The 24,418-nt window shown below is 44.7% G+C and overlaps 1 gene segment (V, D, J or C); it reads right to left on the minus strand.

The window, feature by feature from the left end:
• Window positions 1-393: 393 nt before the first annotated feature.
• The window catches only part of LOC101957672 (Ig kappa chain C region, A allele-like), a 250,397-nt gene continuing 226,372 nt past the window's right edge, over window positions 394-24,418 (minus strand). The window contains 1 exon segment of the C gene segment in view: window positions 394-879. Within this exon segment, the coding sequence occupies window positions 557-879 (323 nt within the window).

The raw sequence follows: 24,418 nt of genomic DNA on the forward strand, positions 1-24,418 counted from the left end.
ATGGAACACAGGACGCTGCGTGTGCTCACCACTGAGCCCACCCTCAGCCTACTGTTTTCATCTTTTGAAACATTTGCTCTGCTAAGTTTTCAGGGAAGCTTGAATTGGATCAAGGGATGTGGACTGCAGGAACCATTGTTCTTAGGGAAGATTGCTGAGGAGGGGAGACCAAGGGGAGGCTCTCGAGCCATGGCCCAGGGGAGGGGGTGTGAACAGGTGGTGTGTGGGTCTCAGAGAGCAGGGTCTTGTGCAGGGCAGAGGATAGGGTGAAATGGAGGATGGTTTTTATACATGGTGGTTTGTGTTAGGGCAACTAGACATTTAGTCCCTTAAAGGGGAAACTGGGTAATTGAAGGTTAATGCCTAAAACATTAAATGAGGAAGGAGAGAGCCTCAGGTGCAAAGATTGATTTTATTTGTTGTTCCCCCATTACCAGCTGATTCAAGCCAAGGAGGAGGAGGGGTGAGGTGGGGAGGGGGAGGAGGACTGCAGCTGGGGTGGGTCCCTCGTGGGGAGAGGGCCCAGGCCTGCGGCGGGAGGGTGCGGCCTCTGACTCTAGCACTCGTTCCTTCTGACCGTCTTCTCAATGGGCGCAGGCAGGCTGCTGTGGCTGACCTCGCAGGTGTAGGTGTTGTGATTGTTGTACTCTGTGCTGGTCATCGACAGGGTGCTGCTGAGGCTGTACGTGCTGTCCGTGGGGTTCTGCTCCGTGAAGCTGTTCTGGATATTGCTGTTGTGATAGGAGCCGTCCACCTTCCACTTCACGTTAATGTCTCTGGGGTAGAAGTCATTCACAAAGCACACGACCGTGCCCCCTCCGGACTGCAACTGCTCCGAAGATGGTGGGAAGATGGAGACACTTGGTCTAGCCACGTCCCCTGGGGAAGGAAGCACAGAGCTGACTAAGTCCCAGGAAGGTCTCAGCTTGGGTGCGTGCAGGTGGGCGGCTGCAGAGAGGCAGCAGAGCCAGGAAGCACCGTAAGGTGTCCAGGGTTTGGTGTTACTCCTTTGCTCCCTGCTGCCCCTTTAAAAAGTGCTAAATTGAGTTTGAACTCTTTGAAGCCATTCTGAGGCCTTTCAACTGTGTCCTCTGCCACTTCCAAAAGCTCAGGGCTTTGGGCCAAGAAAACAAGGCACTTCATCTGACCCCAAGGGTCATCAGGGCAAGACTCCACCCCTCCATGTAGAGGAAGGCCCTGTGCAGCCCCGGTCTGGTGGGCCTCAGCTGGGTGGCATGTCCCTCTGGAGACCTGCAGGCAGATCTGCCGTCCCTCATGAAGGCCTGAAAGTGAGACTGGGCCCTGCCTGATGGTCTGCAACCACACGAAGCAGTTCTTAGCCAGACCTCGAGGTGTCAACTGTCACCCTGGCCACCTGTCTGGGGGACCTGACCAGCTTCAGTTTTGACCTCTAGCAGCTGTCAGGTGTCCTCCTGGAAATCCCCTCAGTGGGGATGCAAGCCCAGCAAAATAGTAAAAACGAAAAATGAAAATCAAGAGTTCTTGGCTGGGAGAAGTCAACAGATATGTGAGCAGCTTTAATTTTTTTTTTTAAATAAAGCTAACCCCAATGTTAACCAACATAAGATAAATGAACTGTTATTATTTTTTCCTTTTTAAACCTTCATTACTATTTTCTCACAAAATGATTGTATTAAAATAGTCTCAGTGTCAAAATAATGTGATTTCTGAAAAATAAGCAGAGTAATACATTCTGTGGAGATCCTCCTGGGCCAATTCAAATTTTCCATCTAAATATTTCCATTTAAAATATTTAATAATTACTGTATTTGATGTGGAAATTATTTAAAGATTTTGCATTAGGCTTTAATAGAGGTTTTTTTAAAGGCTCCCAAATAGTTTCAAAGTAACTTAAAATAGTTAAATAAATAGTTCTAAAATGCATTAAAAGGTTTCAAAGGAGCCCTAAAATAGTCCTGTCCTGCATAGAACAAAGTAATCCTTCTTAAGCACAGATTTGAAAGCAGTGGGACTACAGAAAAACAAGTCATTATGATGTTAAGCCAGATTATTTTTTTTATCACAATATTTACAGTATTGAAAAATGTCTGTTAACTTTTTATCAATCACATTTATATAAAATTAGTTACAACTCAAACATAATTCTACCCAAGCAGTTAAGTTTATTAAAAACATGTCCCAGACTTTTTTTCCTACCAGTTAATACATTGCAATTGTATTCATGTGAACTCAGAGCGAATTCACCAAGTCCTGAGGGGTCAGATTGCTGGCAACAAACTCGGTTTTTACTCCTGTGGATTTTACCCTGAAAGAGTTATGCAGACTCTATTTCTTTCTTTTGGGTTGAGCTTTTGTAAATAGATTAGATAAAATAATGATATATGACTGAAAAAAATCTTTTTTTTACAGCCTCATTGTGAGGACATAATAATGGATTTTAATATAATTTTATTCCTGAAAACTCTAATAAATCAGTTTTCTCTATACTGGTGTTCTGCCCACCCTGTTTCTGCCCTCTCTATGTTAGTGGCATCATCTGCATCATTGTGTACCAGGAAAAGTGGTCACAGCAGAGGTCATCCAGCTAACTCAGGTTTCCGTGGCCTTTAGCGGCCAGGTGAACTGCCACGTGAGTGGCCATGGGAGTACTCAGTGCCAGAAAGGGCGCCACGGGACCTACAGACCACGCCAGCAAGGCCACGCGGTGTGAGAATATGGACTCGTGATAACTAAGGTAGTAAAATAACATGCTCTGTAAAATATTTCCTATAAACCATGGACATTTAAAAAATGTAATTATTAATTTCCTTCTTTTAAACACATTTTTAAAACACAGTTTTAGGGGTCAATTGTCTTCTCACCATTATGATAACAGATCACCTCAAATTTACTCTAGTATAGAAATTAAATTTTGACAAAGGAGCTATCAGTGAGATCTGTTGAGATCTGATTCCTGCAGAATCTCTTGGTTTGGCATTTAGCACTCATATTACATTCTACAAGGGACAATGCTGATGATTCTGTTCAACATGACAAACAGGCTTAATTTTCTAACTTAAGTGATTTTTTGGGCCTGCTATTCATTTCAGAGTTGCCTTATAAAATAATTTATCAGGCAAAAAAGAAAACAGACTAGGAAGTCCATTTCCCAACTTTTCCATATCACAATGTGCAATGACCGAAACCCATACAACATCTGACAAAACTTAATAAAAATCAGAAATTGACTTTTCTGTCTACCCTGTTTTACCCCCACTTTGAGTCACTTGTTTTAACCCTTTTAAGTATTTTTGTTTCCAAATCTACTTTTGGAGGTTACAACTGATGACAACCTCCTACTTCAGCTTCTACAAGTCAGGGCCAAGGGGAATTGCACCCAAGTTCCAGAAGGCAACAGAGAAATCACTTACGTTTTATCTCCAATCATGTCCCCCGGCCAAAGGTGATCTACTACATTAACTAAATCACATTCCCCTCAGCAAAACCCCCTCCTCTTTGAGGTGAACAGACTTTCAGCCCCCAACTCAATTGGAAGAAACCTGTTTTGTTCAGAACTGACCTCCACTTACACTCCAAACATGAAAACCCCGCGATTTTACAATTCCATGAGAAAAAACAGTGGAAAAGGCACTTACGTTTTATCTCCAACTTGGTCCCGCCACCGAACGTGAGCCACAGTGCCAACTCCAGCTTGCCCCCCTTTACAAAAACCCCGCCCTGGCTGCCAGTCCCACCAGACAGGCTGGTTCCCAGAAAGACCCAGCCATTTCTCTCTCCTCCTAACTGAACCCCTCATCTATTTGCTTTTAAATTGGCTATTTTCTGGTTTTCTTCCATTGACTTCTCTGTCACCAGGAATGGTTCAGTTCACCAAAATATCACAAAATCACACAAATGTTACAACACGGCCCAAACGTCACGAATAGTGAGCAAAATGGTACTCACGTTTGATTTCCAGTTTGGTCCCTTCGCCGAACGTGAATCACAATGACTCGATTTGCCTTGTTCCCCTACAAAAAGCCCCCCTAGAGGGGCAGCCACCCTTCTTCCCCATTTTTATTTTGACTTAGAAATCCTATAAATTAGGACCAGCCACCTCCTCTGAACCTAATCTGGGGATGAAATCTCTCATGTCCCCAACAACCAACTAACAAAACCACACAAAAAGGAACAAAGCAAGGCAATTAGACAGAAGAGAAGAATCGGTTGAAAAAGATACTCACGTTTGATCTCCAGCTTGGTGCCGGCGCCGAACGTGTACCACAGTGACTGCTCTGAACCACCCTCCTGTACAAAAACTGAGTCTCCCTCCCTGACAACTGAGTGAGGCTCTAGAACCTTCTAGCATGCCCCCCATGAGTGTTTGAGGCTGTTACCTAGTTTTTCTCACTCAATGACTTAATCTTGCTCTTCACACAAAAATGTGCCTTTGATTTTCAAGTTTGCTTAGAGATCCCAGAGTCACCTTTCCCTGGAGGGTGCCAGAGCCAGGTTGCAGAGACTCAGTTCATACACACAGAGACCACGAGACATGGACAACAGAAGGAAAACCAGCGATCTACTCACGTTTTATTTCCAACTTGGTCCCGGAGCCGAACGTCCACCACAGTGATAGCTCTCCATTGCCTTGGCTTACAAAAACCCTCCTCACCCAGGAGGAACTGAGCCAGCTGCTGAGGCCTGACCCTGTTTCAGCAGGTGTGGAAGCCCTGGGCTCCTCTGATAGATGCTTGCTTTCTTATGTGAGATCTAAAATCCTAGAAGTCAATGCATTTTATTCTAAGGATGAATGATTCCCTTCTTTAGCAGCCAACTACATCTGGACTGCTTATTAAATTTATGCATTTAAAAAATAAATTGAAAGTAAACTGTAAAGAAAAACATTTATTTATTTATTTATTTATTCATTTTAAAAAGTAGCTATTTATTTGTATTTTCTCCTGGGCTTGGGAATGATAAACTTCATTGTGTTGTAATTATGGAACTCATTATCTTGTCTTGGTTAATGATAATTAAAGAATGCATTCTTAATTTTGTCTTGCTATGATGTTGTTTCAAAACAGGTAGATTAAATACCTCAAATCAAGGCCCATATCTTGACATGTGTTTTGGAAATGAGCTGAAGTGAAGCAGGACTGATGAGCAGAGTAGAGCCGTGGACCTTACTTGATGGAGTGGTCTGCTGTCACAGGACAGGCAGAGCTCAAGTGTCACTGAGCTAACCAGGTGTTGGACCTAGTAGGGCTGCCCAGGGTCTTGGTGTCCCATCATGTCCCCATCATCTCCCCTTGAAGGACACTGAAGACTTTTTTATTTTTAGTTGTAGATGTATACAATATCATTATTTTATTTATTCATTCTTATATGGAGCTGAGAATCGAACCCAGCACCTCACACATGCAAGGCAAGTGCTACCACTGAGCCACAACTCCACTGAAGACTTTTGACAGCCTTGCTTCCCTCTCAACTTGTGTTCCCTACTTCCACACTTGGCTCCCACCACCCTTAACTGCTTACAGTTCTCATATTTTTATAAAACATTCCCTCTGCTTGGAAACACCTTTGCCCACCTGGTCAGCTTATAGACAGCTAGTTTTCTTTGATTCAGCTCAAGAGAGACCTTCTTCAGACTATTCCCAAGTGGGTGATCTGAAGTGGCAGAGACAGGTCACGAGGCCTAGAATGCCTACCTGCTCTACCTGCTGTCAGATTCGATTTTCCCTACAAGACTGTAAGCTGTTGGCTATTTTATTTGCCTTGTATTTGGGAGATCTGGTCCAGTATCTGTACTTGGCAAATGCTCAACAAACATTTGCAGAATAAATGAAAAAAAATTGAAATTCAATTATAGATCAGAGATGATCAATTACAGTAGACAAGGATTAATACCGACCACTACAGTAGTTAAATTTTATAGGAGAAATTGTAAGTGCAATTTGGAGATTAGAGGTAGGTCTATTTGATTCTGTTACTGAGAGATTTGCTAGTTGCTTTGAATAGCAGAATCAGTAATGGATCTCACCAGAAGATGAGGAAAGAGAAGAATCAAGTTGGAGGTAGAGAGAAGAGAAACTGGCAAGTGGAAATTAAGTGTGCAAAATTGTCAGTGGAGACATAGCCAACATGGGTCCTAACGAGGCTAGAAAGTGGTCTTCTCTGCAAAGCTACAAGCCCCATCAATCATAAAGGTTGATGTTTATTGAGCATCTGCAAAGGACCAGGATATGGAACATGGATTGCCATATTTAATTATCCCCAAGACTTCATAAGCTACAAATCAATATCCCTTCTTATTTTGATGGTGGGAAAACTTGAGTGCAGGGAGGTCAACTGGCCTGAGGCAGAGCTGGGATCTGGACTGGCAGCTGGGCACTTCACTACATATCCCGCACATTAGACCGTGGGAGTGAAGTCACTCCACGCGTGACAGAGAATCCTGAGGTTGGAGGAGGAAAACTTAGACTATCCTAGGGTTGGAAATGAGTGGGTAAGTGTGCCCATCAGGAATACAAGATTCTGCATCAAAATACTGTCTAAAAGGCAAAATGAATGAATAAATAAATAAATAAAAAGTGAATGTAACTGAAATCTCCATTGCCAATTTTGGTGGAGCTTTACAATGGAGCACAGGGCAGTCAGTGAGAGAGGAGGTGAGTTTCCACCCAGTCGCAGGGAGAGTCTGTGAAGATGCAGGCCACTGAGGAGTCCCCGTGGTGTGGTATAATGGTCCCACTCACAGGAAGTATGTATGTCAATTCTTACAGACCATACTCAGTGTTCCCTGAGGCTAAGGAGAAGTAATGTCTCTTTCTCCTCTTCTGTGTGTCACAGGTGATCTGCTTTTAGAAATCATGTGGAGGCATTCATTCCTTCACCTTAGGTCTTTGGAAACAGAGAAGCTGCACTCTGAAAAGAAGGTGAACTCAGGCCACACCTGCCATCCCAGCAGCTCAGGAGGCTGAGGCAGGAGGGCTGCAAATTCAAAGCCAGCTACAGCAATTTAGGCCCTAAGCAATTCAGCAAGACCCTTTCCTTAATAAAAATATAAAAAAGGGCTGGGAATGTTGCTCAGTAGTTAAGCATCTCTGGGTTCAATTCCTGATACAAAAAAAAAAAGTAAAAAAATGAACTCCGAGGCTGCAGGAGAGTGTTCTCAATACTAATGCAATGCACAGATAGAATGTCAAAAATGATGAGCACACATACATGAACTTTTGTTTTTTTGTCAATTAAATCTTTTCCTTTAGTTTTTTTAGACTGAGAGTGAAGAAAAGGTGGGAGCATCTCTGATTCTATACAGAGGGTGACCTTTTACAAGTGTCCAGGGTGAAGCTGGAGCATGGGTGTGGAAAAGATGGCCCACTGTCCAAGGGGCACATCTTGCAGACTTCATGTGAACAAGGCCACCCGGGGGCATATACCTCTTGTGTGTATATACACATACAGATACATAATGGATCACCGAGAAGTGGTTAAAATATGTGTGTAGGGTTCATTGAGACAAAGGATGTCTCAAAAACGCACGTGAGCCTCTGCCAGGATTTATGATTCTGCAAGGTGCCTATGATGATCATTGATAAAATCAGTTAAGTGAGGACAGGCAGAGTGTCCATAAGAGGGCCTGGGAAACTCTTGGACATAAAGCAGGAGTGATGGGGTCAAACCTCTTGGGAAACAATCCTAGAAAACTCATGAAGCTGCTTCCATCTGACCCCAGCAAGGTCAGATTCTCAGAGTAAATTCTAAGCTTCTGGGAGCTGGGGGCTGGGGGTGGGGGTAAGGGAGAGACACAGGCAGGTACTAAATGCGTATCTGTTAATCTCCCTGGACACTCCTGGTGAGTTACCTTCCAAAGCTTCTCAGGTCTCATCTTGGTTTTTATTTGCCATAAATAACCAGCCTACTTGGGGGGTTTCCCCTCACATGGGTCATGCTCAGGGAGTCACCAGCATGTCAGAATCACCAGGGTACAGCCCTGTTCTCTATCAAGTTGGGGACGGCATCTTCCCTACCTGGATCTGGAGTATTCCTGTCTGATGTCCACCTTGACGTCTGGTTTAGTAGGCAGTTTCCTTCCCTTCAGCTTGGCTCCACCTGGACTTGTAAGTCTCATTTTTGTTGGGCCTCAGATGTCCACCAGGAAAGGAGGAGTCCACATACAGTACTGCTTAGAGCTGGATCGATAGTCCTTCTTCCAGCTAGAGTGGCATGAGTAGACATGGGTCCTGGATCCCCAAGATGCAGGGCTGGCCCCGTTGTCTGGAAGGAGGGAGACAGGCTGCTGAAGACAGGTGTTTATCTGCTTCTCCATGTCTGTCGCCACTCATGCCTGAAGAAGGGTATGCTGGCAGAAGCGTAGTCCTTTCTCAGCCATGTGCAAACGTGTGTGCCAAGAAGCCGATCCCACCCTGGGACCTGAAGCACTCCTCTTGCTTTCAGGAGGACATCAGAGCTGCAGGCAGTTCTTGACTTTCCTGAGTGAAAATGAAAGCGTCACAGGGTCAGGCTCTACTGCCCTTGCAGGGGAAGATTTACATATTTTTTGCTGTGGTTTCTGGCTCCTTTTACATGAGTGACCGTGGTATCCTTCAGTCTGTGCCCTGGAGCTTCCTGTCCTGTCCTGCCTGCTGGTGGTATATTGTGTATGGTTGCTTTTGTCATCCTGGTTTTGGCCCAGGTCAATGTGACCTGGCACCCCCATCTCATATCTGGACTGACTCCCCTGGATAGACCATCGGAGGGGAGGGCAGAGTGCTGGCCATTCAGTTTGGAGGTGCTGGGCCTGAGCCAGCCACCCTGAACAAGCAGAGGCCAGTCTCCAGCCACAGGCACTCGAGAACCTAGAACGAGAACCCCAGGGTAGGTGTACGTAGGGTCTGTCACCTGTGAAATGAGGGGTGTTTACAGCTCTCCATTTTTCACCAGGTCAAGCTCAGCCTGAAACTTGGGGAATTCAAGGTACAGGTGTAATGGGGTCCGCTTCATGTTCTGGGTGCAAACCTTGCTGCTTGTTGGCAGGTGGCTTATTTTAAAATGGACCCCCACCCCGCCTTCTTCTCCTTTTCCATCTCCCTGGCATTTAGGGAAACAAGACCAACACATTTCCTGCCCAGGCTAGTCAGTCATGTCCTTCTCTGCCCACTCTTCAGACCTGGGGACTGGAGCAAGAGCTCTCTAAGGCACCTGATGGACACTAATTACCTGTCTACTGATAGGATTTGAATGCCAGCCCTGGGCTCCCCTCTGAAAAGCCCTGTGTTGCCCCTGGGACAGCCTCTGAGACAGGCATCCCTGTGTTTCTCTTTTGCTAGCAAATCAACAAGACTTTCCCCTTCTGTTCTCATTATGGGATGGTTGAACAAGTAGCCATTTGTTAAAGTGACTTGACCACAGCACAAAAGCAGAGCCCTCCTTCCTGTGGGGTGACAGCTGCCGCCTGTGATTTACCACAGAGGCTGAGAAGTTTCCTCTAGAACAACCCCTTGCTGTGGTTCCCCCACCAGACCTTGGGGCCATTGAACAGAGGGTGGTACTGAGTGCTTGGCAGATAGGAGGCCAGGTTTCAGACAGCCCCAATGTCAGCCTTAAACTCTGTCCACTGCTGCCAGATGATAAGGGGCCGATACAACATGACCCCCTGGAGGTCTTAGAGATTGTTTACACCAGTGGGTTGGACTTGTCTGATGGGCCAATTACAGAGCCTGGTGGGGACCTCTTCAGTGATGGGAGAGACTTCATGGACAACAGCAGCAGCTACGCTGTGGAAATGGAACAGCAGCCTACCCCAGCTGAGAAAGCTAAGCTAATCACTTAGACAAGAGCTCTCAGAGTGTCCAAAGGAAAGAAGGTAAACATGCTGAAGGTAAAATATGCTTTCATGATAGTGCACACCCATGGAGATACCTGGGGAAAAATGATGTCTCCTCACCACTGAAAACAAGGTCATTAAACATGCCCTAGAGATATGGACATCAACACCGTGGGCAACTGGAGCAGGGGCTAGACATACTATCTCAGCCATCAGAAGACCGATACTAACGTGGCCAAGGGAAATCAGGCCACCAATAGGTGGTACCCCAATACCTATGATACCCTAATAACTCAGCTTAGGGTAGACCAATACAAACCTGTCTATACTGAGGAGGATGAAAAATGGCCTGGTAATGGGGTAGCAGCACCACCAGGTGGAGAGAGAGTTCTCATGGCTCATCCTGCAGCCTGAAGCCCAGGTCTGATCCTTGATAAAACACACATGTGGGGCTGGGGATGTGGCTCAAGCGGTAGCGCGCTTGCCTGGCATTCATGCGGCCCGGGTTCCATCCTCAGCACCACATACAAACAAAGATGTTGTGTCTGCCGAAAACTAAAAAAATAAATATTAAAAAAAAACACCATACATGTGAACACTTTATTACAGGCATTGAAGATGCCCTGTGAAGTTCTTCAAGCCCCACTCACAAGGGCCATGCCCCCAGCAGACTATTCAGGAGGTGCTCAGGTCTGTGTCTTATGTACCCAAAACAATCTGAGGACTGAAAGGAGCCCACGGGACCCAACATGTAGGAATCATAGCCTTTTCACAATTGGCAAAGGATTTTTACCGAATGCCCTCCTCCCCTCCCCCCACCAAATCCCTTAAATATTTGCTTTACTAATAACGCCTTTTTAGGATAAATTGAGAACAATAAGCTTCAGCGATAACCAAAGCCCTATTAAGGGAGCAATTCCAAGATGATGCAGAGTGAGGACCAACCATCTTTATGGCAAAAGGGGCCCCAGAAGTGAGCAAAGCACTAGATGTCAGTGGGAGCTACACACACCCTGAGACCCTAATCTATAGGGAAAATGAAGAGATGAATCAGACGTTCAAGGAAAGGGTGGCTAAGTGGTGCCTAGGGAGAGGGCGTTGCCAACTGCTGTCTCCTGCACATAGGTGGCCGTCAGAAGCAGGCCTCCGTTGAGCTCCGAGAAAGCAGTGCATGGGAATCCCTTCCTGAGAAGTGAGGGGTGAGCAGAAGACCCTGGTTTAAACTGGTCAGATCTTAACTCTGTCCCCGAGTGTGCTTCTCCAGTTCCCACCCAAGCTCGAATCACCTGCCATTCCTTCTGGTAAAATCCAAGGAAAATAGCGAAAACCTTCCACTCCAGCTCCTTCATTGCCCAGTTTCAGCAGGAAGCAGTTGGGAAACGGTGCCACCCATTTTCCTGTAGAAACGGTACAAATGGCCAGTAAGGGAATGCTGTGAGCACACACCTAGCTGCTGGACCACAGTGCCTTATAAAACTGACACTGTTTCTTTTTCTTCTTTCTTGTTTCCCTCCCTAACAGCCAGGAATGAGACTAAAATTGTTCCTGTCCCAGGCTAAGCTGTCCTGTTCTTCTCTGTCTGGAAGTATCACTGCCCCTGAGAATAAGAAAACTCCAGACCTGGGAACTTGAGCATCGCTTGTTCTCTAAAGGACACCTGAGGGAGACTAATTGTTCTATCTCCTGATACGATCTGGACCCCAATCCTGGCTTTCCTCTTTTAAAAGCCCTGTGTTCCCCATGGCAGAATCACAGTCACCTGTGTCCCGATTTTTTCTTCTATTAGTGCATTATAGTTGTACATAATAGTTCATTTAAACAAAATCATACATGCATGGAATTTGATTTACTCCATTTCAGTCCCTGTTTTTCCCTTTTCCTTCCTTTCCCTCCTTATTTCCCTTCCTCTGCTCCACCTCTGCTCACTCATTTATTTACTTATTTTTGACTGGTGCTTTTCCACATAAACATACAGGTGGGATTCACTGTGGCACATTTATATGTGCACATACTGTGATTTTGTTACATTCACTCTGCTTTTCCTCCCCTCCCCTGTCCCTCCTCCCTCCCTCTTGATCTCCTTTTTCTATTTCACTGGTATTCCATATATATATATATATATATATATATATATATATATATATATATATATATTCAAATCAACCCAAACATGTCTTATTCTATCCACCACATATGCAATTATATTTTTATTTGATTATACAGTGCTGTTGGTCTCAAAGGTGGAGTGACTTTTCCTATGTCTTTATGATATCTGATTCCCCTTATTTTGCTCTGACTTCTACATATGAGAGAAAACATGTGACCCTTGACTCTTTGAGTCTGGCTCGTTTCACTTGGCATGATCTTCTCCCCTTCCATCCAGTTACCAGCAAATGGCATAATTTCATTCTTCTTTATGGATGAGTAAAACTCCATTGTGTATGTACACCGCATTTGCTTAATCCATTCATCTATTGAAGAGCACCTAGCTTGGTTCCATAACTTGACTCTTGTGAATTGCACTGCTCTATACATAGAATTGCTTCCATCACCATGGTCTGCTGAGTTTAATTCTTTTGGATAAATATCAAGGAGCAGGAGAGCTGGGTCATATGGTGGATCCATCCCTAGATTTTTTGAGAAATTTTCATGCTGTTTTCCAGAGTGGTTGCACTAATTTACAGTCCCTCCAACAATGCTTGAGTGTACCTTTCCCCACTCATCCTTGCCAGCATTTATTAATTCATTATTATTTGCATTCTTGATAACTGTCATTCTAACAGGAGTGAGATAAAATCTTAGCCTAGTTTTGTTTTTATTTCCCTGATTGCTACGAATGTTGAACACTTTCATATATTTGTTGACCATTTGTGTTTCTTCTTTTGAGAAAAGGCTGTTCTGTTCTTTTGCTCATTTATTGATTAGGTTTTTTTTTAATTTTTAAGTTTTTTGTGTGTCTCAAGCTTTTTGAGTGCTTTACGTATTCTACACGTTGATCCTTTGTCAGAGCAGCAGCTGGCAGGATTTTCTCCCATTCTGTCGGTTTTCTCTCCATGATCTTAATCATTGCCTTTGCCGTGCAGGAGCTTTTCAATTTGATGGTATCCCATTTATTGAATCTTGGTTTTATTTCTTGAACTTTAGGGATCTGGTTGAGGAAGTTGGTGCCTGCGCCAATACTATGGAGTGATGACTCTGTTTTCTTCTCCATCTTGCGGGTTTATGGCCTCATTTCTAGGTATTTGGTCCATTTCGATTTTACCTTATGCAGAGTGAGAGACATATAGATATCCAGTATTTCTGGCATCCAGTATTTCCTCCAATGTATTTTTGGCTCTTTGTCAGTTATCAGATAGCTGTAAGTATGTGGGTTTGTCTCTAGTCTTTGACATGAGGTATTGTGGTGCCTCCCACATTGCTCTTCTTGCTCAGGATTGCTTTGGCTATTCTAGGTCTCTTATTCTTCTAAATGAATGTTAAGTTCTGTGAAGAATGTCATGGGCATTTTGATGGGGATTGCATTGAATCTGTATATTGCTTTTGGTAGTGTGGCCATTTTTACAATGTTAATTATGACTATCCCAGAACATGGGAGGTCTTTCCATCTTCTAAGGCTCTCTTCAATTTTTTTTTTCATTCCGTGTTCTATAGTTTTCATTGTATAGATCTTTCACCTCCTTGGTTAGACTGTTCACAAGTATTTATTTTTTTCAAATTTTTGTGAATGGGATAGTTTTCCTGATTTATTCCTCAGTGGCATCAGAGTTGGAGTATAGGAAAGCTATGGTCTTACTGGTGTTGATCTTGTACCCTACTACTTTGCTGAATTTTAACCCCATCAAAGTCAAACTAAGTCTGAATAATAAATGAGTGAAGAAGAGAAAAATTAAAATGAAAGAAAAGTTATATATATATATAATATATATATATATATTATATATATATGTGTGTGTGTGTGTATACACACACACATATATTCTAACCTATCCACACAGTGAGAGCACACACACGTCTGTGTGCACAATTATACGATATATACAATCATGGAGAATGGAAAATTGTAAAAAAATTATAATTAAAAAATTTAAGAAACAAAAAAACAAAATAAAAAATCATAATAAGAAAGAAATGCAAAAGGAGAATTGGGAAAGTCTTCAATGAGGAACACAGGGCTTGTTTCCATGGAGGTGATCAGAACTGTTGGTGGGGGTGGAGTTTTATTCTCTATATTGAGTTTGGGGCCCTGTAACCCTTGGTCAAGGGCTGGGGTTGCCAAGTCCAGCACTTTTGTGCCTCACTGATTTGGCCAGGAGCCAGTGCTGGTGGTAGTAACTTTCCATCTCCCAAGGCAGGATAGGGAGGCTGGAGGCTGGGTGCCATGGCACACACCTTCTGGGCAGTGCCTGATCTGGTGGGTGCTCCCTGGGGGGCTGGTGCAGAAGTCTACTGAAGTTCCAATGCTAAGGTTGATTTGGCTGATGCTGGGACGGTTTGGTGGGTGAGATTTGACCCACACCCTCTGTTGCTAGGGAGGGGGCCAATCTGTGCTGGAAGATTAGGTGTCAGGGGCCTCCTACAGCTAGCACTTCCAGGGTGAGGAGTCTAGACCTCAACAGGCTTCACATGGTCCTCTCCATCCTGTTCCCCGGGGCCAGACCTGGAGTGCAGACACAGTTGTTTTTCTGACTGGTCACTGGCGCCTTCTGAGATGCTCAAGTGGGACACCAGTACCAAAAGGCGCTCTGTCCTCATGTCCCCAGCCTGTATCACCTAGGTGCCCTCCACCTGCTCTTTTCTCAGGCACACTGGTCCAGGCATACTTTGGGCCCCACGACAGGTGACTGCTGCTGATCAGGCTGGCTACTTCCTGCATGAGTTCCCAGCCTCCAATATCTGCTTGCTCTGTTGTCCAGCCCTCGAAAGTAGTTCCCACCACCAGGGCTCTGAATCCAGCCAAGCTCTCTGTCCCTCGGCCAGACGATATTCATTGCTTTTCACGCAACAGCTTCCACCACCATCTCTGGGTCCCTCTTTGTTCCACAGGTTCTTCCAAGCCAGGCTTTATTATTTATTTATTTTGTAGCAGGGATTGAAACAGGGGTCCTCAACCACTGAACGATATCCTCAGCCCTTTTTTAATATTTTTGAGACAAGTTCTCTCTAAGTTGCTTAGGGCCTCTCTAAGTTGCTTAGAGCCTCGCTAAGTTGCTGAGGCTGGCCTTGAACTTGTGAGCCTCGTGCCTCAGCATCCCAAGCCTCTGGGATTACAGGTGTCTGCCACCACACTGGCTCCAAGAGAGTTTTATTCGCCTGCTTTCCCCTCTCTCTGCCTGTCTCCCCTCCCCTCAGCAGTGGGCTGGTGGAACTGATGCCATTATTTCTAATATTATGATCAGAGTTTCTGACTTTGTGTCTCCATGATTATTTTGCTGCCCAGTGTTGATTCCAGTGTGATTTCTCATAGTTACTACCTTGCCTAGGAGCAGTTTGCTGGCTTTTTAAATCATGAGCTGAGGAACTGGTGCAGAGTGTGCCCGTCCTCAAACCTGCCATCTGCCCAACCTGCATTTCTCCTTTGCTAGCAAATCATTAAGCCCTCTTGCTTCTTCTCCAAACCTGTCCTAGCTATGGGAGTGGCAATGGGCACAAGGCCAAGCTTTGGGGATCACAGCAATGCTTGCAGCAGAATATTTAATTATTAAGAAACTGATGCTGGGACTGGGGTTGTGGCTTGGTGGTAGAGCACATGAAAGGTAGAGCATGTGAAAGGCCCTGGGTTCAATCCTCAGCACCATAAATACATAAGTAAATAAAGGTTAAAAAAAAGAAAAATGACACTGCATGAAGAAATAGCAGCTCGGGGTCACCCAATGCCACCTGTTGCTCCCCAGGAGGATCCTGTCCACCAGGTGGCCCAGGCAGGGCTGCTGTTTCCAGACTCTGCCCTCTAGTGGCCAGGGGCTGGGTTCCTGGGAAGGGAGTTCTGCTTTCTGGTCAGGCACAAAATGGGTGCTTAATACATATAAGGTGCTGTCAGCTTTTGCTGTGATTAGAGAGAAATACCAGCTTGTGAAAACCCCTGACTGCTCTGATGACCCACTGGTTAACCTCACTTAAAAGTGTGACCTTCCCCCTAAAGGCCAGGCTAGTTCCTGGTCTTCAGTAGCTGCCCACTCCTCCCACAGTGAACATTATGCAGAAAGCAAGAGGCTCTGAGAAGTGGGGACACAGGGAACTACGCAGGGGTGAAGGTTTCTTTATGCTCTATGTATCCCAGACTTGATGCTGGAGAAGCTGGTGTCCCAGAAACACCTCGGGCACAGGCAAAAAGCCCAATGCTGGTGGCTTGCTATGCCCAGAGGACACGGACAGGTAGCCTGGGAAACTGGAAAGCTTTCAGACAGGGACTGTGTCAGTCAAACCCCATGGATGCCCATGCTGGGGAGCCCAGGCTGTGATCAAGAGCTGACCCCTCTGTGGGCTGGCAGAGGGGTGATGAGTGGTAGCCAGGGCTTTGTCGTCCCTGGGCTGTAAGGAGGCCTCTGTCCTGTCCCTGTGCCCTGCAGACTCGAGGACAATGTCAGTGGCCTGGACTTCCACCACCTGACACAGGGTGCCCCCTTTTGCAGGGTTGATGATACAGGAGGCCTGGAGGAAGGTTCAGGGCCCTGCCCACTGGCCAGGGGGCCATTCTACCTTGGTGCCAGTGGATGCCCCACAGGAAGTAGTAATGTACTCCTGACTTTTCCATGAGGAATGGCCAGCAGAGGCCTCATAGGGACCTGATGGTCACCTCTGCCCCACCCCAAAGAGGAGCCTCCCATCTCCAGGAGGCCATGCTCTGCACCTGGACTCCTGTCCCTACCTGGTGGTGACAGGATGGAATCCTGACTTCTTCCAGAGCCTAGTAAGAGGAAGCACACTGACATAGGTTTAAATAAGCCCAGAGTCTCAAGAGACTCCAAGTGTCCAGATTTCAACTGAGAATCTCTCATCAAACCAAGAACTAGGAAAACATCAACTTTAATGAGGCAATTAACAGATGAGGTACTGATGTGACAGATGTCAGAATTTCCTGATGAGGCTCTACAAGTCATGTTGGAAGAACGCTTAGAATTCACCAGAACCATCAGCTACTAATACCAAGAACCAACATTCCTGGAGCATTCCAGCCACCAACAGCAGAATATACCTATGGGACTGTTAAGGTTTGGATGTGAGGTGTCCCCAAAATCTCACATGTGAGACAACTGAGGAAGGTTCAGAGGAGAAATGATTGGTTGTGAGAGTCTTAACCCTGATAGGGTTAACTGAGTGTCATTGAAGTGGTGGGGGTGGCTGGAGGAGCTGGGAATCAGGGGTGTGGCTGTGGGGTCTGTATTTTATATCTGGAGAGCCATGTAAGCTGCTTCCCTCTGCCACACTCTCCTGCTGTGATGTTGAGCCTCACCTCAAGCCCCAAGGAATGGAACTGGCCTTCTATGGACTGAGATGTCTGAAACCGTGAGCCCTCAAATAAACTTTTCTTCCCTACAATTGCTCTGGTTGAATCTTTTTATCACAGCAGCAAGAAAGCTGACTCAATGGGGACATACTCCAAGTTATATTCAATGGATCCAGACCACACAGAATGTGTTCTCTGACCCCCTGGAGTCAAACTAGAAGTCAAACACAGTGGGAGCCACTCTGAGTGACCAAACACCTCCCAGTCCTGAAGCAGGAGGCTGTGACCAATCTCTACATATCCTGGTGAGTGGGTGTTGACCCAGCTTGGATAGAGAGGCGGGTCTTCAGGTGTAGGTGTTACCCATTAAGGTCAAGTTAGAGTCGTGTGTCCTTCGTAACCCTGCCCCTTCTGGCCTTTTTTGGATAGAACGTTCTAAGAACAAGAGTCCTCCCAATAAAAACCCACTTCCGAATGCGCTCGCGGTCTCTTCGTAGCCTCTCCTGACTTTCTATTGCTCTCCCTCGTGGGGAGCCTGAGGCCGAGAGCAGAGAAGCCCTCCTGAAGTTTGTGTAAAGGCAGATTGTGTCTGTGTTTTATTTGGTGTCCCTGCAGATTCACACAAGTGATTTTAAGTTCAGCTGCCTGTGCAGGTGCCTCCCTGCAGAAGGAGGCACCCTGTGTCAGGTGGTGGAGGTCCAGGCCACTGACACAGTCCCCAGGCCTGCAGGGCACAGGGACAGGACAGAGGCATCCTTAGAGGTGGCTCCCAGAACCAAGGACTGCTCAGGGTGAATTTCCAGGTAGACTGAGTGAGCGCACTTTAGAAATTTTGTGAGCCATGTCTTTTTGGGTTACAGAGGAAGCAGGCAGTTTGAGAGCCAGGGATGTTAAAGAACTATCATGGGCAGTTCCATGTCTTCAGATAAAGAAATGTACTTAATAATCCTGGAGACTCTATTCAACCAGAGAGGAAAACAAGTCAGGAGGCCCCAGCTGGCTCAATTCACGGAAACAGTTAATGACATGCTGGTGGTTTTGTGAGGAACAGTCACCAGATTTGCATACTTGGGAGAGGCTAGGTAGAAAATTGTATAAAGGCTGCTTCTCTTCCAAGCTATCAAAGAGTACAATAGAGAGTGTTCAAAAGCTCTGGACCACTTTAGAAATGTGTCTTTTTGAGGATCGAGAGGAGGACCAGTGGTCTCCAGAAGACCTGTTAAAGGGGCGGCGTCAGAGAGCCATTAGGAGCTTGGAGCAGGACACGTGGCCTGAGGCTGCTCCCAGGCGGTTTTCTCCGTCTGTAGTGGGACTGAAGCAGAGTCAATTTTAGCTCACAAACCGTAGACAGACAGCCTCAGGGCAAGATCTAAGACCACAAGTTCAGTCACAGCTGATCCAGACAGAACCAGTGATTTAGGGGAGCACCAAGGGGCATGTTCCAAGGAGGAAACCAGCCCTGATCAGGTTTCTGGGAGGCAGATTCAGGATGGAGGGGAAGAAAATGGACAGGAAGATACTGATGAAGCTGGGCCTCAGTCTGAGGAGACTTATTATGCCAGATTCATGGGACCCCAATAGACCTCCAGGAGCTGAATCCAACGCAGTCACACAAGAGTCTTTATTGCAAGCTTGAGCCTGGACTCACAACCATTCCAATGCAGCGGTCCCAGGGAGTGAGTCCTTGTCCTTTGTTCAGTGAGATTTTATAGGTTTTGGGGGAATACTCTATGTGTCACAACATCACACAGCAAATCATTCCATACTGCAGGAAAATCAAACAACAACTCTTAACATTGATTAGCACATTCAATGGCGGGAACAAGTTGGGTAGGAGTGATTGGTTAGTACAATGGGGGATTCATTTGAACTGATTGATTTAGGCCACGAGGAGTGTCCATGCTAAACTACATGGTTTCCCAACATGTTATCAACCATCATAACTGTTTGGGGTCATCTGGCATTCCAGGTATTTTCCCTGTCTCATGCTGATTGGAAGTTGCTAGCGACACCTGGCACCACAGACCTCTCCTGTTATTTACAGACAAACAACTCAGCAGTATGGGTATGTGCTTAGGAGTGCTCTGGGGTTTTTCTGAGGACAAGGATCATGCCCCCCTTCCTTGGACAGGCTTTGCTCTGAGGTAGAGCCTGGTTTCTCAAAAATGGAGTCACATTAGTTTCTCAGACTCAATCAGAGGGTGAGGAAGACCTGGAGGAGGGCTTTGGTAGGTTACATCTGGCTGGCCCTTCACCCACCATTCAGATCCAGCCCCTCTCCTCCAGGAGAACGAGGTTCAGTGCCTACTCTGAGCTGGCGGTAGCCATGCACATGCCCTCCAATGTGGCCTTAGAACAGCGCAGGAAGTGGGGGAGGACATTACAGGCTTTCAGCCTTTTCCAGTCTTTGAGCAGATTAAGGAGCAAAATCAGTGTGTCTGCGTACACACTGCAGTTCCTTTTAAGACTCTAAAGGAGCTCAAAAGTGCTTGCTGTACTTTCAGTCCAAATTTAGCCTTTGTTCAGTCTGCTTGATTCATTATGCAAGGAGCATTTACCACCATGTGACTGGATCTCTATGGCCAAGGCTTGTCTATCAGGGGATGATTATCTCCTTTGGCAATCTCACTGGACTGATTATTGCACCCAACAGGCTGAGAGAAACCAGAGGCAAGGCTTTGATGCCCCTTTGGAGATGTTAACGGGAAATGGGGATTTTAGGGACCTGGAGAGATAATCGAATCACAATCTGGCCATATATGATCAAATAACTGCAGGTGCCAGAATGGCACCTGGGTCCATCAACTTTGGATTTTAGGCAGGTTAAACAGGAATCAGAGGGGTCATTTTCTGATTACATGGCACATCTATATCAGGGAACAAACAGATCAATCTGAGACTTGAATGCCTCTGAATTCCTAGTCAAGTAGCTAGCATTTGAGAACGATAATAAAGTTTGTCAGGAAATCCTCCGACCCCATTGGAAGAAGGGGATGGTCTCTGAGTTCATCTGCCTTTGTGCAGGTGTTGGTCCTACACAATTACAGAGTTTTACACTCGCTGCGGCTCTAAAACAGGTACTTCAGCCTCAGTCTTGGAGACGCCATTCTCACGGGTGGTGTTTCAACTGTGGTGGAACTGGGCACATGGCTTGGGACTGCAGGTCATCACGCAATAAGGCAGAGGCCTTTCCCGGCTCATGCAGACGAGCTACTGGAGAGATGACCGCAGGCATGGGAAGATTTGGACAGATATGGCGGTGGCAGCAATGGCCCGTCGCCAATTCTGACCTCACTTCCATCTTATTTGGGGTCGGGAAACCATAGACAGGGCCTGGTCTAGGGCCCCAAACAATAGGGGTTCTGTAGTATGTGCCGGGGAAGAGGAGTCACATACTCTGATGGCATCAGGGCCGGCCATGTCTGCTCATCACTATTACCAGCTAGCTCCACAGAGACCCTGCTCTTACAATCAGCCCTGGCAGTAACTTTAGTGCCTGAAGTGGGGCCGCAATGAGTTCCTACCCCAAATACCATAGGTCTAATTTGGGGATGAAACAATTTTTAAAAGGGAATTCAGGTACTGCCAGGAGTGATTGATTCAAATTTTAGAGATGAGAATGAGATCATTGTGCAATCAGGCCATGCCACTTAGCTCTCCACAAGAGATGTGCCAGAGCAGCTAATACATCTGCCTTGTGGCTCTGGAGAGCACAGATAAGACCTCAACTTCCGGGTTCTCAGACTGAGTGTACCAGGCTCAATTCAATTAGTTCAGCAGGAGTGCCCTCTCCTGGATCTTAAAATCAATCACAAAAAATTGGGGGTATGGTAGATACTGGAGCTTATGTCTGTTCTATCAGGTAGATTTTGGTCCAAAAGCTGGCCTTTACATATTGTGCCTGCCAACTTGGAAGGCATAGGTCATATCCCTCAACCTGCACAAAGGGTTCAGTATCTTCACTGGAAAGATAAAGATGGTAATTCTGGAATTTTCAAGCCTTATGTTTAAGACACTTTACCAGTAAATTTGTGGGGCCATGATGTTCTAAGCAACTTAGGTTTATTATTAGTAACTCCAAATTCTATCATGTCATTTGAGGGAGATCAAAGATTTTTCCTAGAGAAATTGAGAAAAAATTTACAAGAAGATACCTACCTATAATCCAACCTCCCCAACAGAGAATAATTAATACATCCAGCAGAAATTTTTGGTAGAGGGCCCTGATTTTATCCCCGACCCAGAGAACAGCAGAAAAAATTAATTGGCTCACTGAAGAGCCAATCTGGGTTAGTCAATGGCCCCTAACAGGGGAAAAACTTAAAATAGCCCACATGTTAGCTGAGGAACAACTTTAGGCTGGCCACTTAGAACCTTGGAACACGTGGAACACACCCATCTTTGTAATTAAGAAAAATCTGGCAACTGAAGATTATTACAAGATATTTGGGCTATTAATTGTGTTATAGAGCCCATGGAAGTCTGACAATCAATACTGACTTCTTCTACAACTATTCCTTTAGATTATCATTTGATAGTAAGAGATTTAAAAGATTCTTTCTTTTCTATACCTTTGCACTCAGATGACTGTAAAAGGTTTACCTTTAGTGTCCTAGCAATAAATTTTAAAGAACCAGTTAAATGATATTGCTAGAAACTGTTGCCTCAGGGAATGCATAACAGTTCTACCCTTTGTCAAAATTTTGTGACACAGGCCATCATGCCTGTGAGGGAGAAATTCCATGATGCACATATTATTCATTTTGTGGATGACACACTTTTAGCTCATGCTAACCCATATGTACTTTAATTTTTTTCCCAATTAGAGACTTCACTCACAACAATGAGTTTGTACATTGCATCTCAAAAGGTGCAAAAAACACCTCCTTGTCAATATCTAGGTCATGTAATTGAAGGACATATAATCTGTCCTCAAAACTTACAAATAAAAGTCAAGGAGCTGCACATCCTTAATGATTTTCAAAAACTATTAGGAGATAATAATTAGCTGAGGCCATCTTTAAAGCTAGCTACTTCAGATTTAAGTCCTCTATTCCAGATATTATGGGGAGATCCCTCTCCAACTTCTTCTTGTCAGCTCACAGCAGAAGCAAGAACCGCTTTGAGGAAAGTTGAAATTGCTATTAAAAATGCTTGACTTACTAGAATTAATCCACAAGAGCCTATATATTGATATTTCCAACTGCTTATGCTCCTACAGGGGCGATATGGCAAGCATTGGGAGTTACAGAGTGAATTTATTTAGCCCACTCTCCTCAAAAGTCATTAACTCCTTTTCATGATTTTATTGCTCAATTAGTATCAAAGGCAGAACAAGAGTTGGATCAGAACCTAATATTATGATTGTTTCATTTTCTGCTCAACAGAATGATTGGCTTTTTTCAAACTTTTAATACTTGGCAAATAGCTTTTGCTAATTTTCCTGGTCAGATAGAAAGTCATTATCCTCATGATAAAATTATTCAATTTGCATTAGTAACTCCATTAATTTTTCCAAGGACTGTATGTGCACAACCAATAGATGGTGCACTAACAATATTCACTGATGGCTCAAGCTCAGGTAAAGCAGGTTTTTATAGTCACGCTCATACAGAGGTGATCAAACCTCATATGCTTCTGCCTAACGAGCAGAACTACAAGCTCTCATTTGTGCTTTAAGTCATTTTGCAAATGATTCTATTAATATTTATTCTGATAGCTTATATGCAGTTGGAGTTACAAAAGAATATTGAAACTTTAATTATTGGGTATACAATATCACAAGAGTTGTTCATTTGTTTCATACCCTACAAAGGACCATGCAAATGCAAAAGCATCCATGTTTTATAGGCCACATATGGGCCCACACTAATCTTCTAGGGCCTTTAACATCAGATAATGATAAGATTGATAAATTGATTGCTGTCAGCAAATGTCTTTGTATGACTGTGCACAAGCTTCACATTCTTCACATCATTAAAATGCTTCTAGCTTAACATAAAAAATTTAATATTACCATAGAAAAAGCTCGTCAAATTATATGCCAATGCCCCCAGTGTTATACATACACCATCTTTACCATCTGGGGTAAATCCCTATGGATTAAAACCAAATCAATTATGGCAAAGGGATGTAACTCACTTTCCTCAATTTGGTAGACAATGTTATATACATGTAATTGTAGAAATGTATTCTAGATTTATCTTTGCCATAGCCCATGCAAAAGAAAATACTCAACATGTTATTTCTCACCATTTAATTGCGTTTGCAGTATTAGGATGTCCTTCACAGATTAAAACTGATAATACACTGGCTTATGTTATCTCTTCTTTTCAACAATTTTGCCAAGAGTTTCATATTGACCATAAAACAGATATTCCTTACAACCCTCAAGGTCAACCTATTGCAGAACAAACTCATTTATCTATTAAGCTACAATTACAAAAACTGAAAGGGGAAGATAGGACTAGGGACCCCCAAAATAACCTTAGTCATGCTCTGTTTGTTTTAAATTTTCTAAATTGTGACTCAGAAGGTTGCACTGCAGCTGAGCGACACATGTCTTCCACAGCAACAGGCCCTTTAGGCCAAGTTTGGTGGAAAGATCTGCAGACTGGCCAATGGAAAGGACCAGATCCAGTGATTATGTGGGGTAGAGGTCATGCTTGTATTTTCCCAGAAGGTGCTTTCCATTCTATTTGGGTACCCGAAGGCACCATAAGGCATGGAGGACTTAGAACCAAGATTCAAACGACTGAGGACTGACCCAGAGATGCCAGACCTGGCTGCCCCCAACAGGAGGAACTCTCAAAGGAAGAGAGGAAGGAAGATGGCCCAGAGAGACGCAATGGTGAAGCTACCCTCATGGGAGGAGCTGAAGAATCTGATGCTGCAGGCTGAACAAATGATTCAACAATAAGGGAAAGTTAAATCTCCAAGAATGATTTTTGCTGCAATATTAACTCTATTGAGCTGTAAGGTAAATGGGAATCAGGGAGAAACCTATTGGACATATTTTCCAGATCCCCCTCTAGTACACCCAGCAGTGTGGACTGGAGAATCCATCTCAGTATTTACTAATGATTACGTATTTACTAATCCCAGTATTTACTAATGACTCATTTATGATGGGAGGATTTACAGACACCCCTATTACTCCCATACATGTGACTGGATTTAATTAT

Source organism: Ictidomys tridecemlineatus, chromosome 12 (assembly GCF_052094955.1).
Source record: "Ictidomys tridecemlineatus isolate mIctTri1 chromosome 12, mIctTri1.hap1, whole genome shotgun sequence".
Taxonomy (NCBI): Eukaryota; Metazoa; Chordata; class Mammalia; order Rodentia; family Sciuridae; genus Ictidomys; species Ictidomys tridecemlineatus.